Source organism: Anas acuta, chromosome 15 (assembly GCF_963932015.1).
Source record: "Anas acuta chromosome 15, bAnaAcu1.1, whole genome shotgun sequence".
NCBI classification, from domain to species: Eukaryota; Metazoa; Chordata; class Aves; order Anseriformes; family Anatidae; genus Anas; species Anas acuta.
The window spans coordinates 16,538,274-16,551,156 of record NC_088993.1 but is presented as its reverse complement, the minus strand read 5'-3'; the positions used below and the strand labels follow the sequence as shown (position 1 = coordinate 16,551,156).

Below are 12,883 nucleotides of genomic sequence, written 5' to 3'. Positions count from 1 at the left end.
GCCTTCCTGAAAGAGAAGTCACTGGTGTTGATTTTTGTTTTGTCTTATTTGTTGTTGCTTTTTCCCCCTGCTACCAGAAAGACCCTTTGAGAAACTACCATGGCTGCATCAGCGTTTGATTGACTTTGAAGACGAGCTGTAAGGAGTGGGTGAAAGGGATTTTGAAAAGTACTTGGCATTAACGGCTCCATGCCTTTTAAAGCCACTGAAGGAACAACAAGTCTTCCTGCCAAGGGCTATTACTAGACAAATGGAGAGAGATCAGAGGCACAAAGGAGGTTGCCAAGGAGTCAAGTGTGGGATCCCTGCAGAGAGGAGGAGGCTGCAGCTGGGACGGCAAAGGTCAGAACATTGCAGACATCATTTTCCAAAAATTCCCATGAAGCCCCAGCGCCCGAGTCAGGAGTCTGGCCCTTCCTATGAATAATGAGAAAGCCATAAAAGAAAGCTCCCTTTCTTCCCTCCTACCCACGCTAATGTAATAAAACAAATTAGAATAATTATTCTCAATTTCAGAGCCATAATGCCCAGGATCAGGGCACGCTTGTCACTGAGATGACAACTACATCCGTTTGATTTTTTTTTTCCTTTTTTATTATTTACAAAGATATCCTAAATTCCAACTTTTATTTCATTACATCTAATGCAATTTTACTACAGGCATCCAGATTCTGTTTGCTTCAAAGTCTTCATTATTTTTGCCAGAAAGTTCATCTCCCTTATTAGCTAATCACATCCCCACCCTTTCCAGTAACCTTTAAAATGCCACCCACGTTATGACACTTAGCAGAATCCAAGCAAAAAAAAAAAAGAGTTCAACATAAGCCACTTAGTTTCTAAAATAATTCGCTGCAGTGGGTTAAAAGAAACATTTATTCTAATTGCAAAATAAAAAAGTAATAAAAAATAAAGAATTAATACCTAATGATATCCACAAAATCTGGAAATAATTGATCCCTTCTCTGTGAAAACACATCTCAGTGTGAGAGACGGCAACATTTAGCAGGAAACAATGATGAGAATTGAGCGGAAGAATTTATTGCTAATTATTATAAATCTTTTTGCACTATTTCTCCCCCAAGACGGCTACCTTAAATGATCTTTTTCTTCCCCTCTGTAAGGCACAAGGGAAAACATATCTTTTGTGTACACTTGAAGAACCAGAGGATTTAAATTATTTTGTAAGCCTCTGCCTGCCAAAAACCTCTCAGGGACTGCTCTGTTCTGCAACCCGTGGCAGCAACTCCTCCTTGGGAGGCTTTGAGCAGCCCGGGGAGGCAACGCTCTGACTCAGGGCGACAGTCCGCAGTTTTGGTCAGAAAGCAAAATTTGAAAAAATAAAATAAAATAAAATAAAATAAAATAAAATAAATAAAACCTTTGCTTAAAATTAATGTCGGGCGTTTGAATACTATGGATTATGCCTGGCAGGGACTTCCACATCCAGGCAGCCCGAGTGGTGTAAGAGGGCGAGCGCTGCTGTGGCATCAGTGGCAGGGCAGTGGGAGGCTGAGGTTTTGGGGCCAGGTCTGCACAACCACCCGCGTCCTGCAGCAGTCATGGGGCTGGGGACCCAGATTTGGGTTCCTTTCCAGCCATTTTGGTGCACGCTGATCAGACTCTGGAGGGGGCGGCTCTGGGGGAAGGATGTGTGAAAAGAGAGCGGGCGGCAGCGAAGAAGAGAAGGGGCATGAATTAATTCCCTAAATTAAGAATTTCCTATATGCTGACATATCCGGTATAATGGGGCATGGTGGCAACAATTCCATATGGAGGGCTCCCAAATACAAGGCCAGCAGGGGAAAATAAACTCTTCCTTCCCTGCATCACCCTGTCTCCAGCCATCTCCTGGCGATGCCGCAGCGGCGCTTTTGGCCATCCAGGAGGTTGGTGAGCGGGGAGCATCCTGGAGGGGTTCTAAGGGCATTAAGACAAGGCCTTGGGCCATGGAAACCACGGAGATGAGGGGATGGGAGTGGAGGCCAGGGTTTGGCAGGCAGGTCACAAACCCGAGGCTTTGCCTTCAGCTGCCCACGTGTGCTGCCCGGGGCCGGGGGCTGAGCGGCACCGACCCATCTGCACTCAGACCCCACCGCGCCCTCCCAGCTCCAACACCTGGCGCACCAGTGATGGATTGGCAGCTTTAAATCTGAATTTCCTTGCTTTGGGCACTTTTAAATTAAAGTGGTAATGTGCTTTAAATCCTGTTTCCCTGCTTTTCCACTACACTCTTCAATCCCTTCCTCCAGAAACTAATCAAGATGTCTCAGACTCACTTATACTCTCTGCTCCAGCCACCTTCCCTGGTAACTTGTTCCATATGTCTGTGATCCTTCGCAAGACACAGCTCCACCTTAATTCCCTCTTTGCTTCCAGTTTCCCAATGTGCAGTTCCACCCCTGGCTCTTGAATCCCCACCACATCCCCAGTGCTGACAATTATTTGTACAGGACGTCACATCATCGCGCTCTGCAAACGGCACCTAATTAGTCCTTTGACTCTGCTAACGTAAGCATCTCAGCAGCGCTGCGTGCTCATCACCGTCAGGGCACTGCAGCCTGATCCTGATGCAAAACAAAACGCTTATTAGAAACCTCAGGGAAAGGCCTGGCTCTCCGTTAGCAGTCCAACACGGCTGGGCTGCACGTGCATGAGCTCACGCAACACGTGCCCAAAAGCCTCGCTGCTCACGGAGCGCCCACGTCCTGCCTGATGTCAGCAGGGGGAAAGGTCCCGGGGAAGAGGCACAGCAGAAGCCGGTGCCACGCATGCAGATGGTTTGATGTGCCCGGTGCCATCCCGTGTGGAGAGGAGCTGATGCTCCAGCATTGTGCCCAAGGAGAGGTGGCAACGTGGCCCCTGAGGAGCCTGTCCCTCAGCCTGGCAGATGCAGTCCCCTCGCCTTTCTCAGCAGCCCTGTGTTGCATTCATTCACCCTCACACCAGAGCCAAAATAAAAAACCTTGTGCCAATTTTAATGAGTCCCCCCAGGCAGATCTCCTACCTGTGGGGCTGCACCATGACCCCAAACCCAGGGAGTAACGGGAAGGTGCCTGTCAGCTCTCCATCCCCTGCAGGAACACACTGGACATGCCTTCCCCCTCCCTCGCTGGCCAGGCCTGGGAGTGCCCAGCATCAGCAGCCCTGGCTCTGCTCCCAGAGCTCCTGCTGCCAGGGCCCCCGAGCAGAGCAGGCAGACCCCAGCCCCAGCCGTGACCCTTCGGTGACAGTGAGCAGGGACGGCTGCTCCTGGAGCGCAGCTCCGTGCCAGCAGACAGGCGCAGCAGGCTTGCGAAGAGAAGAGAGGGAGGACCTCGAGGCATTTAACCTCCTTGATTGCTGTTTCTGACAGATATTCACACTGACACTTGCTCAGAGCACACACTTGGATGGGATCCGTGCTGCGAGCGCAGCGGTTACAAGCTCGGCTGTACGTAATACAGGGAATTGCAGGCTCCACGTTCGTGTCCCACAACGAGGGAGGCTGGGAGGGAAGAGGCACAGGAGTTGGCTCTAGCTGGAAAGGACGAAAATCCACCCAAACCAAAGCCTGGCGTCACCGCCAGGCACTTCCAGAGGGACTGCCAACACGGCAGCGATGCGGACGTGTGCCCCGGCCAGCAGTGAACGCTCGGGCTCCTTCTGCCGCCAGGAAGCTCAGCCTCAGCTGCTGCCCCTCGCCGGCCGCCAGCCCGACCTGCCCCGGAGGCACTTTGCGAGCTTCACGTTTTCCAGGATGAGCACCAGCCGTAAAGGGATAATGACATTTCCACGCTGCTGCTTCTCGCTCCAGCTGCGCAGCCGCAGCCCGGCGGCGACGCCGGGTGACAGCGGCAGCTCATGGTCCCGGGGGCTGCCTCGCATGGCTGCCCCCAGCCCGCACCCCTTAAAAGCTTTCCCATGTGCTTCCAACATCTCCCGGCCTCAAACGATGTGCAGCACAGCAGGCAGCACACATAGTCCCATATAAAACACCCCCATATAAAACACCCCCATCCCCTCTGCTCTAAGAGCTGGTGGTTGTTTAACGCTCCCCCCGTTACACCAGAGAGGTGACGGTGCAGGGACAGGGCCTGGCACACAGCTGGGCTTGAACCAGCTGCGGGGCTTTTGGCAGCACCACCAAGGGGCCCCAGTGCCTCGCTGGCACCAGCACAGCATCCCCGGCCCCGCTGGGGGCCCTTTCCCTGCCCGAGCCCCCGCATCACGCAGCCTGGCACTGCCCCAGCGCTGCCCACCCCATGCCCAGAGCAGCTTTCCTGGGGCACCGGCTCCTTGCTTTGCCCCAAGAGCTGCTTCTGCCCTGTCCCGTGTTAACGTCACGCTCCTCCAGCTCCAGCTGGCAGAGGCGATGCTGTGCTCGGGGTGAGAGCTGGGCGCAGAGCGCAGCTTGTTTCTGTCGGCTGAGCTGACAGCGAGATGTGCTGCTCGGAGGGAACAGCCCCTCGCTTAACTACCTCTTGTCAAAAAAAAGCCCTCTGGTATGAGGCTTGAGGAGTGATGTGTAATAAGCGGAGCGCTCTGGGGAATAATCAGTGAGGAAATCATCAAAGCCATGTCTGCAGTGAAAAGCGTCAGCCTCTACAAGCCAAGATCCAGCGCGGCGCAAGCCAAGCCGCAGCCCGGCTCCCGCACAGCCCAGCCGCGGCCTCGCACCGCATCGTGCCGGGGCTCCCGTGGCGTCAATGCTTGCCAGGGCTCCCCCGAACCCCACCTCGGTCCCGGCACTGCTGCCCCTCTCCACGTGTGCTCTGTTACCCGCTTTTATCAGCGTTACTATAGCTACGCACACAGGTGCTGACGAAAACCCAATTCTCACATTTCTGAGCATGTACGCACGGCAACCTTCCTTTGACACTCAAACTAAAGAAGAAAAACTGTGTTTTACGGCTTACGTATGCAACAGCTAATGACTTTCGGGATCCAAAGAGCTACTAGGAAGTTCCAGAGGTGTGCTGTGGGCAATTCACCGGCTCAGGGCTGCTCCCCAGCCTCCCGGTGCTCAGCGGTGCAGGATCTGTGCTCCCCCGGTGCGTGGCTCTGGCCGGCTGCAGGTGATGGCACAGAACGTACAAACGACAGTGCTCACCTGCTTTCACAGCTCTTGCAAAACGAGAACGGGAATTACATCTGCTGAACAGAGCGCTAGCTGCAAATCACAGCTGCAGGTAAAAGGGCAGCTCACGAGCAGTACTGCTGCCTGCCAGAAAACAAACAAGGACCAAATCAAGGCGCACTCATCTCGAGGCAAAGCCCAGGGCCCACCTAGTGCCGTGGATGACCACAGCCCGGGTAAACCAGCAGCTCCCTCCAAAAGCACAAACCCACACAGCACAAGCGTGCCTTGGCTTTGAAACGCCGGGGAGGGCAGGGGAGACGCTGAGCCAGGGGAGCTCAGCTGCTCCTCACACAGGTCCCGTTACTGGGGCTCAAAACCTGCGGTCAGGCTGAACGTCTGCCAGCACCCCAGAGCCCCAAGGGGCTGGGGGAAGAGCCTGACCCAGGTGCCACAAGCAGCCTGGGGAGCCAGAGCAGCACGCAGACCACTGTGCCATCCGCAGCCACACCGAGCTCTGCAGGGAACGGAGCAGCGGGAGCACACCCTCAGCTTGATGAAAAACACAAGTACTTGAGAGGGCCGAGGCTCTTTGAGAGCAGCATCGTGCCTACAGCATCTCCCCAGGCAGCTGCAGGTGTCAAAACACCCAATTACCAGCAGGCAACACCCCGGGCTGCTCCCCTCGGCAGGCTGAGAGCAGCTCACAGGCTGAGCACGCGCCTCTGCCTACCCAGCCCATCTCATCACTCCTGGTGCTCTGCGTCTCCCAGGCCTGAAGACATCAGAGCCAGAGCCACAAGCAAAGCGATGAAGGTTGCAAGTCGCAGAGTACTCCTGCGGCACATCGGCGGCATCAATCTGTTTGCATCACTTATTTCCGAACACACAAAGGGACCACTATTCTTTTGCCTCTGCATGTTCCTAAGAAGCATCCGTCTTTACATCCTGCGCTAATGGGTTATTAGGAACATCAAACATATAGATTGAATCACATAATTACGCCTTTTAAAAAGTCAGCAATATTTGAGATCAGCCCAGCACTTGCTGCCAATCAAACCCCAGCAGCAGAGCCTGAATGCACGCCTTGCCTTGCACAGGAGCGCAGGAGGGATTATTTTACTTCTCATTTGCTGCCTTTTTCCTAACAAAGCCCAGCCTGCTCACAGGGAAGTCGTGCACGACGAAGCAAGATCTGGCCACAAATACTTTTCCAGAGATCTGCACAGTTTCGCAGGGAAGGGTGCTTGGGGCTGCTCCTGTTCCATGCAGGACGTGCACCACGCAATGGGATGCTCTGACCACGAAGCCTCATGTTACTCATTTCAGACCCCATCAGCTCTTGATTTGTGAGGAAACACTTCCTCTTTTTCTCAAAGATGTTGCTATTCTGGGACACAGACAACGGCACGTCTGGTATTTTAGAGGTGGATAGCAGTGCACGTGTCCCGGGGTGCTGGGAGGGGTAGCCAGGACGCTGCAAGGCTGGCACCGTGGTGGAGCTGGAAGCGCCTCCCTCCTTACAGGGAGTTTTTTTTGTACCTAGAAGCTGCTGGACTTGATCATCTGTCTGTTCCCTTACAGAGGCTGCAATGGACATAGGCGCATCAGCATTTATTCCCACAGAAACCCCTAGTGCTTTAATGCAGTCTCCAGTTGCTGGAGCTCTGCAGAGAAAGAGTTCCCAAATCTGATACAATGAGGAGAAAAAAAAAAGAAAAAAAGAAGGGAGGGCTGAAAAGCGAACTCCACACCCTCGTCCTGTTCATGATACAGGAGCTGACTTCAGAAAAAAGAGGAGCTTTGGGATGGGAACCTGAGGTCTTTCCTGGGAGCCATCACATTGCAAAAAAAACAGACACGCTGGCACATTTAAGGTGAGTTTCAAAACTGTTTATGGCATTGCTCACCCACCATCCGGCACAATGCAAGAGAAATTAAGCTGCCTCGAGGGAACGTCGCCTGCTTGGAGGATGACATTTTACAAGGAAAACCTTACCCCAGCCAGCTCAAGAGCCCCTGGAGAACTGTGCAGGGAAAGTCAAACTTTCTGTGCCAGACAATCACTGCCAATCCCTCCCCTGGGAAACCTTCCTTTGGCCACCATTTGTGCGCATGGTTCAGCTCCTGCCCAGATTAGTGAAGAAATCAAAGCCTGCCTTAGAGCAGGTGCACCTGTGCTGCAGGAGGATATTTCGCTTTCACGCATTAAACTTGCGTCCCGGTGCCTGCAAGCGTCATTACCCTGGCCGAGAAGGAAATGTACACGTGTTTGGGCCCCAAAACATTAAAGATGCCATCAATCACCGATTTCCACTTGCTTGCATAGATCCCCATTTAATGACCTTTCCATGTTTTACTCTCCCATGCCTGTTACTTACATATCAGCAACCAAGACAGACAAAGGACTCAAGGGGTGGCATCTCTTTTGCAGAGGGCTCTTCCCAAAATAACGGGAGAGTTATTACTCTCTGGATAAAGCTGAGGGGCAGCACAGAGATAACAATAACAAAGACCTTTCATGAGCGTGATTTTCCTTTACATCAAACCTGTCCCATAATTCAGAGTATATCTAACAAATTAACAGGAGCAGAGCAAAGCGCAGTCAGAATCCCATTGTAATAGGAAAGCGGGATATAAACTTGGTGATCATATAACTTAAGGTTAAGAAGGCATCCCTGCCCATGGCAGGGGGGTTGGAACTAGTTGATCCTTAAGGTCCCTTCCAATCCTAGCTGTTCTACATGTATGATTCTACAATAAATCATTTAATCCATTTCTACTGCCCCACAGCAGGGACAGACCTATTCAATTAATATATTTTTTTTTTATTTAATATAAAGTATAAAGTAAGAACTGCGGCAATCAATCCCTCCAGCTTTAGGAAGCAGAGAAAAATCAGCAACCCTACATGATAGTTATGGCAAAGAAGCAAATGCAACCAAGAGTGAGTTGTGAAATACCAGTGGTGTGACGTATACAAAAAAAAAAAACAACAAACAACAAAAATGCTGCTGAACTGTCCTAGGCTGGGCAGTGCCTCTCTGACGCAACAAGCCCGCAGCATGCTTTTTCCAAGAATATCTGCTGCAATAGCACAGTGCCCGCTAACGAAGCTGAAAAGCAGGTGACACTGAGGTTAACACATACAAAGTTTGTTCGTTATTTAGAGGATAACTAAGAGCTTACTGAGCTTGCCCACAGATTGAAGCACTTTAAGAGCTGGGGTAAGAGAGGGGCTTTAGAGAAAACAGACACAGGAACGTCCCACCTACAGCAGTGATCCTTGGATGAAAATTCTGGGATATTTTGAAGTGTCCAACACGCAGATGCAGATCACAGGATAATGCCCCTTCCACACCTTTACTTTAACAAAGATGTGTCAGTTCCTGACAGATCCTTTTACAACCTACTTGGGAATTTCCACTGGCACTTGGACGGTAACACACCAATTGTTCTCTTTGAAATCACGGAGCAGAGAATGACATTTCAGTAAAGCACGCACAAAGAAAAAATAACTCAACATAAAGCTCCTGGTTCCTGGGAATTACCCACTGGATTTGCAGGCAACTTATCAAAAAGTCACAATGTCCAGGTCTTAAACTTCACTTTAATTCCTTTTAAAGAGCCAATTGCAAGAACAGCACCAACACATCGACACGTATTCTTACTCCCATATTAGTGTTTGCTTTAAGAAAGACAAACAAGAAGTTTAAAGACTCAGTGAAACAGAGCATGAGGCATTTCCTGCTACAGGTTCTGCCCTTATAACCAAAAAAATAAATCCTGAACTAAAGGACTGGGATGTGTTGTGCCGACTTACCGCTCCAAGCATGATCCTGAAGATCAGCCACCGAAAGCCCCAGATGACGATGCCGGAGGGAGGCGTGGAGGGGGGCAGGCGGGAGAGGGTCCAGAGTGGGCAGAGGAATATTGCCAGGAAGCCAGTCTCCAAGAGCTGCGATTCCCATCCTGTGGTACAGGCATGTGAGAAAGAAAAATGAAAATATTTATTGTAAGCGTCCTATCAATTATCCTTTAACAAATTTAAAATACACAAATAGGAAAAAAAAACGCAATGCTTTTGAAATTTGACTTGAGGCAACTTGGCTGCCAATTCTGTTTTAATTCACACATCACATGTTGACTTTGCTATATGAATTCAGACGCTTTAAGCAACACCACCAACTTCAGAAAAATACATCGCTGTACATCAGTAAATGCATTTCCCACCAATTCCATAGTTAATACCCAAGTCTGTATTCTCACAGAGTCACAGAATGGTTTGGGTTGGAAGAGGACCCAAAGCCCCATCCAGCCCAGCCTTGAACACCCCCAGGGATGGGGCATCCACAGCTTCTCTGGGCACGCGTTATCTTTGTTTTTCCAGTCTGACAGCACCGATGATGTGCACCTACACTTTGGGCTGTGCTGTTTTTCCTTCAAGAGCATGCGCCGACACTTGTGTTGTTTATGTGGTTATTTCATTCAACAAGAACCAAGAGAAAGTGCATGTCCCATTACGAAGCAAAAGAAAATGCAGCTTAAGTGCCCTGGGAATTGGCAAAGTGACCCAGGAACATGAGTGATCAGAGCCAGTGGTGTTCTGGCTGTGACCGCTGCTGCAGGGAAGGAAGCCCACCTCTCACTGATGGGCTCCTCGTTTATTCATCAGTGCCTCCACCCCTAGCGCAACCAGAAGCCTGTAATTATTCTACCCTAAAAATACAGAAAGTGGAAATGCAGCCAGCATGCCCCCAAGCCTTTGCAGTAAACCTGCTCCGAAATCTCCTCGTGTCACACACCATTGTCTAAAACCGGCAGCGTTTGATGAATGCACGTGGAAGGTTTTCCTCAAACCTGCTACGCCCCAGACACTGATGAATGACATCTCTGCTGGCCTGTGCAGCACCATCCCGCTGGCTGCCCTGGATTCATGCCACGAGCCAAAAAGGGCAGTCTTCGTCTTCAAAAGAGGATGATTAAAGTTGCATTAGGTCGTATTCATCATCAGCATTAATGTGCAACCAGAAGCTTTGGATCTTTAATCACGAAGAAAAATCATAATGAAAAAAGTCCAAATCATCCATCAAGCCAGTTTCACACACTACTGGATTTGGCAAAAGGACTTTGGAGTTAATACCAGTGTGTCTGAGATCAAAGCACAGGCGTGTAGCAACACAATAACCCGATACCTGTGACAACACTTTGGAGAAGACAGGCTATAGCCCATGTCATGCAAATCTGCATTTTGCATTTTATTTCTCCAGCACGGCAGACAGCATAAATATTGAAATGATTGCTCTGGAAGAGCCAGAACATTGCATTTATGTTTTGACAGGTGAAATTCAACCTCCCCTACATCAAGTAACAACATACTGATGCCAAAACCAAATTCAAATTCATTACACCAACTTAATCCCACTTCCAATCGCACACTTGAATTTTCAAATATTTTTGTGCAATACAATTGCACTCCGAAGACGTTAAAAAATGCTAAATGCCTAAAAGAGGGCAATTCCTGAAAACGCAGCAACCTTGTGAGAGCCATTTAGGACACTGATATTCTTACCTACATAACTGCATACAATAAACCAGACAGCACCCATGGGTTGTTCATAGCCACGCTTTTTCCAAGACACTCTGCTAGTTGTAAAGTGGAAGAAACAGTTTGGTCCGCTAAAACTGTCTCCCCCAGCTTGGAAAAGATGACTTATCAAAGGAATTAATTTGTTCCAGCTCCAGTTTGAGATACCTGAAATGCACACGCAGTCAATGGTTTTTTAAACGTGTGATGTGACTTTGTCGCACAAGGAAAACTACACTAAATTCACTTTAAAATATGAAATAGCTGTAATGGAATTTCATTTTAAAAAAAAAAATGCAAAAGGTTCTTTAAATCAAAATGCATTTAAAAAAATATTGTACTTAAAACAGCTATTAAAAAATCTCCACTCTTCCTCCATACATCCTGTGCTTTCTAGAACAGATACTCCAACTGCCAAAATTAGCGCTTCTGGGAGGAGAAGCGAAGTATATTGTTATAAAAGCAGCTGCACCAGGAAAGCAATGGCTAATACAAAATGTGAAAGGTTAATTGTTACTAAACCCAGCCACAAATAGCAGTTATGGGTCTAACTGGCACCAAAGTGGTAGTATATCTCACGCGTTTCTGCCTGCACAAGAATCCCACTGTTATCAGCGTTTTCATATGGTAATGACCGTGTCCCCCCGCAGACACACGCTATGCACGCTGGATGGCTGAGTAGGAAGGCAGGAGCCTCCACAGCCCCAAACAGCCTCTGGATCTGCAGCCGTGCCTCCCTTCGGAGAGCAGCATCGCCCCTCTCCATGCAGGGCACAGGGACATTTTCGCTATTTTAATTTTAATCCAAACTCCCAGGAAGATGTCTGCTGAAAGAGCACTGCAGGATCAAGCAGTCCTGTGCCACGTTTCTCGTGCGTGGCACGGGTCACCCCAGCACGCCGAGACCCAGGCGTGTGCACGTGCGTGGCAGAAGCGAAGCCGAAGCCTCCCTGGTATGCGGCTGGCCTCAAAGGCTCATCAGTTCAGCCTGCACCTGTGCTCCTCGATCCAAAGCGACAAGTTGGGATCCTGGCACCACCACCCGGCTGCGAGCCCAACAGCACGATGTGACGTGCCAGCCAGGGGACAGCTCAGCGCGGCGCGAGGAGCGCGGCACACAGGGCTCCCCAGCTGTTGGTGGAAGCCTCTTAAATTACCCGCTGCTGACAACGGGGGCTGGCAGCGGGTGCAGCTGAGCCGGCACCAAACAGGGTTTTCGCTGCAAGTGCAGCCAAGGACAAACTACGGTCACGGCAGCGTTTCAGAAGCCTCTGTCTAAACCTCCTCCGCTTGCAGCTAGATCTCGTTCGGCTCCAGCCGTGCACGGCGATGGGCAGATTTGCTAGCATGGATGAGGCTTTGGTGCTGTGTGCTGCTGTCCTTCACTCCGCTGCTGACCCTCGTATCAGATCACACCAAGTTCCTGCTAAAAAACAAAAGTCTGAGATGCAGACATGCAGGGAGAGCCTCTGATTTATTAACGGCCCTCTTCCTGATGCACTGAGCAACCACAGCTGGTAATGTGGTCATGCAGATCAATTTTCCATGCTAGCACGCCTCACCCGCGCAGTCACAGCTCCTGCCCTTGGCCGTGGAAGCCCCTCTGCAGCCTCCATCCATCTCCTCCTCGCCCACAGCAGCCGCCTACCCACTGCCACCGCTCTCCCCTTCCCCATTTGACTCACCTCGCCACCAGAAATGAAAACGGGGGAAGGTTTTGCAGCCTCTCCAGTTTTACCATGGGCTCTGGATATTAAAATTTCCCTTCCCTTCTTACTCTGCACCTCATCCATCCAGCTGCTCATACAACAACCAAGCTGGCCCCGACCTCCCTGAGATCCGTCTCTCTCCCCCAAAGTCAGTCTTCTACTTCTGTTTGTGTTTTAGCTTAAAACTACGGGCTGGGCTAAGCCTTCAGCTCAGACAAAAACATCAGACAAACGTGAACTGTTTTTAGCAGGGACTCCTCCGTGACTATAGGTTGTTATTCTTATAGCTATAATCATGTGCAAATAAAGTACTGTCTGATGCTACTCCACAAGCACTACAAGCACTTGTGGATAGGATTATCCAAAATGCTGGGAGCATCCCGTTTTCTACTACAACTTACTCACCACAGCCGTAGCCAGAGCACAGAGCAGAAAGCAGGGGGAGCTCTGCCCCATCTCACCCTCACCCTGGTGTAAGTTGATGCCAGAAAGCAAGACTGCAAGACCCACCAAGAGAAACCCCAAGCTTCT

At 50.2% G+C, this 12,883-nt stretch overlaps 1 protein-coding gene across 5 annotated transcripts in view; it reads right to left on the bottom strand.

Annotated features, from left to right (window-relative positions):
- The window catches only part of LMF1 (lipase maturation factor 1), a 186,594-nt gene that overhangs the window by 122,459 nt on the left and 51,252 nt on the right, over positions 1–12,883 (bottom strand). For 4 of the 5 annotated variants that reach the window (XM_068698852.1, XM_068698850.1, XM_068698851.1 and 1 more), the window contains one exon: positions 8,880–9,028. In XM_068698852.1, coding sequence (XP_068554953.1) covers positions 8,880–9,028 — 149 coding nt within the window. Of the gene's footprint in view, positions 1–8,879; positions 9,029–9,916; positions 9,987–12,883 lie in introns of those variants that run through there. The other variant, XM_068698848.1, reaches the window with a different exon arrangement.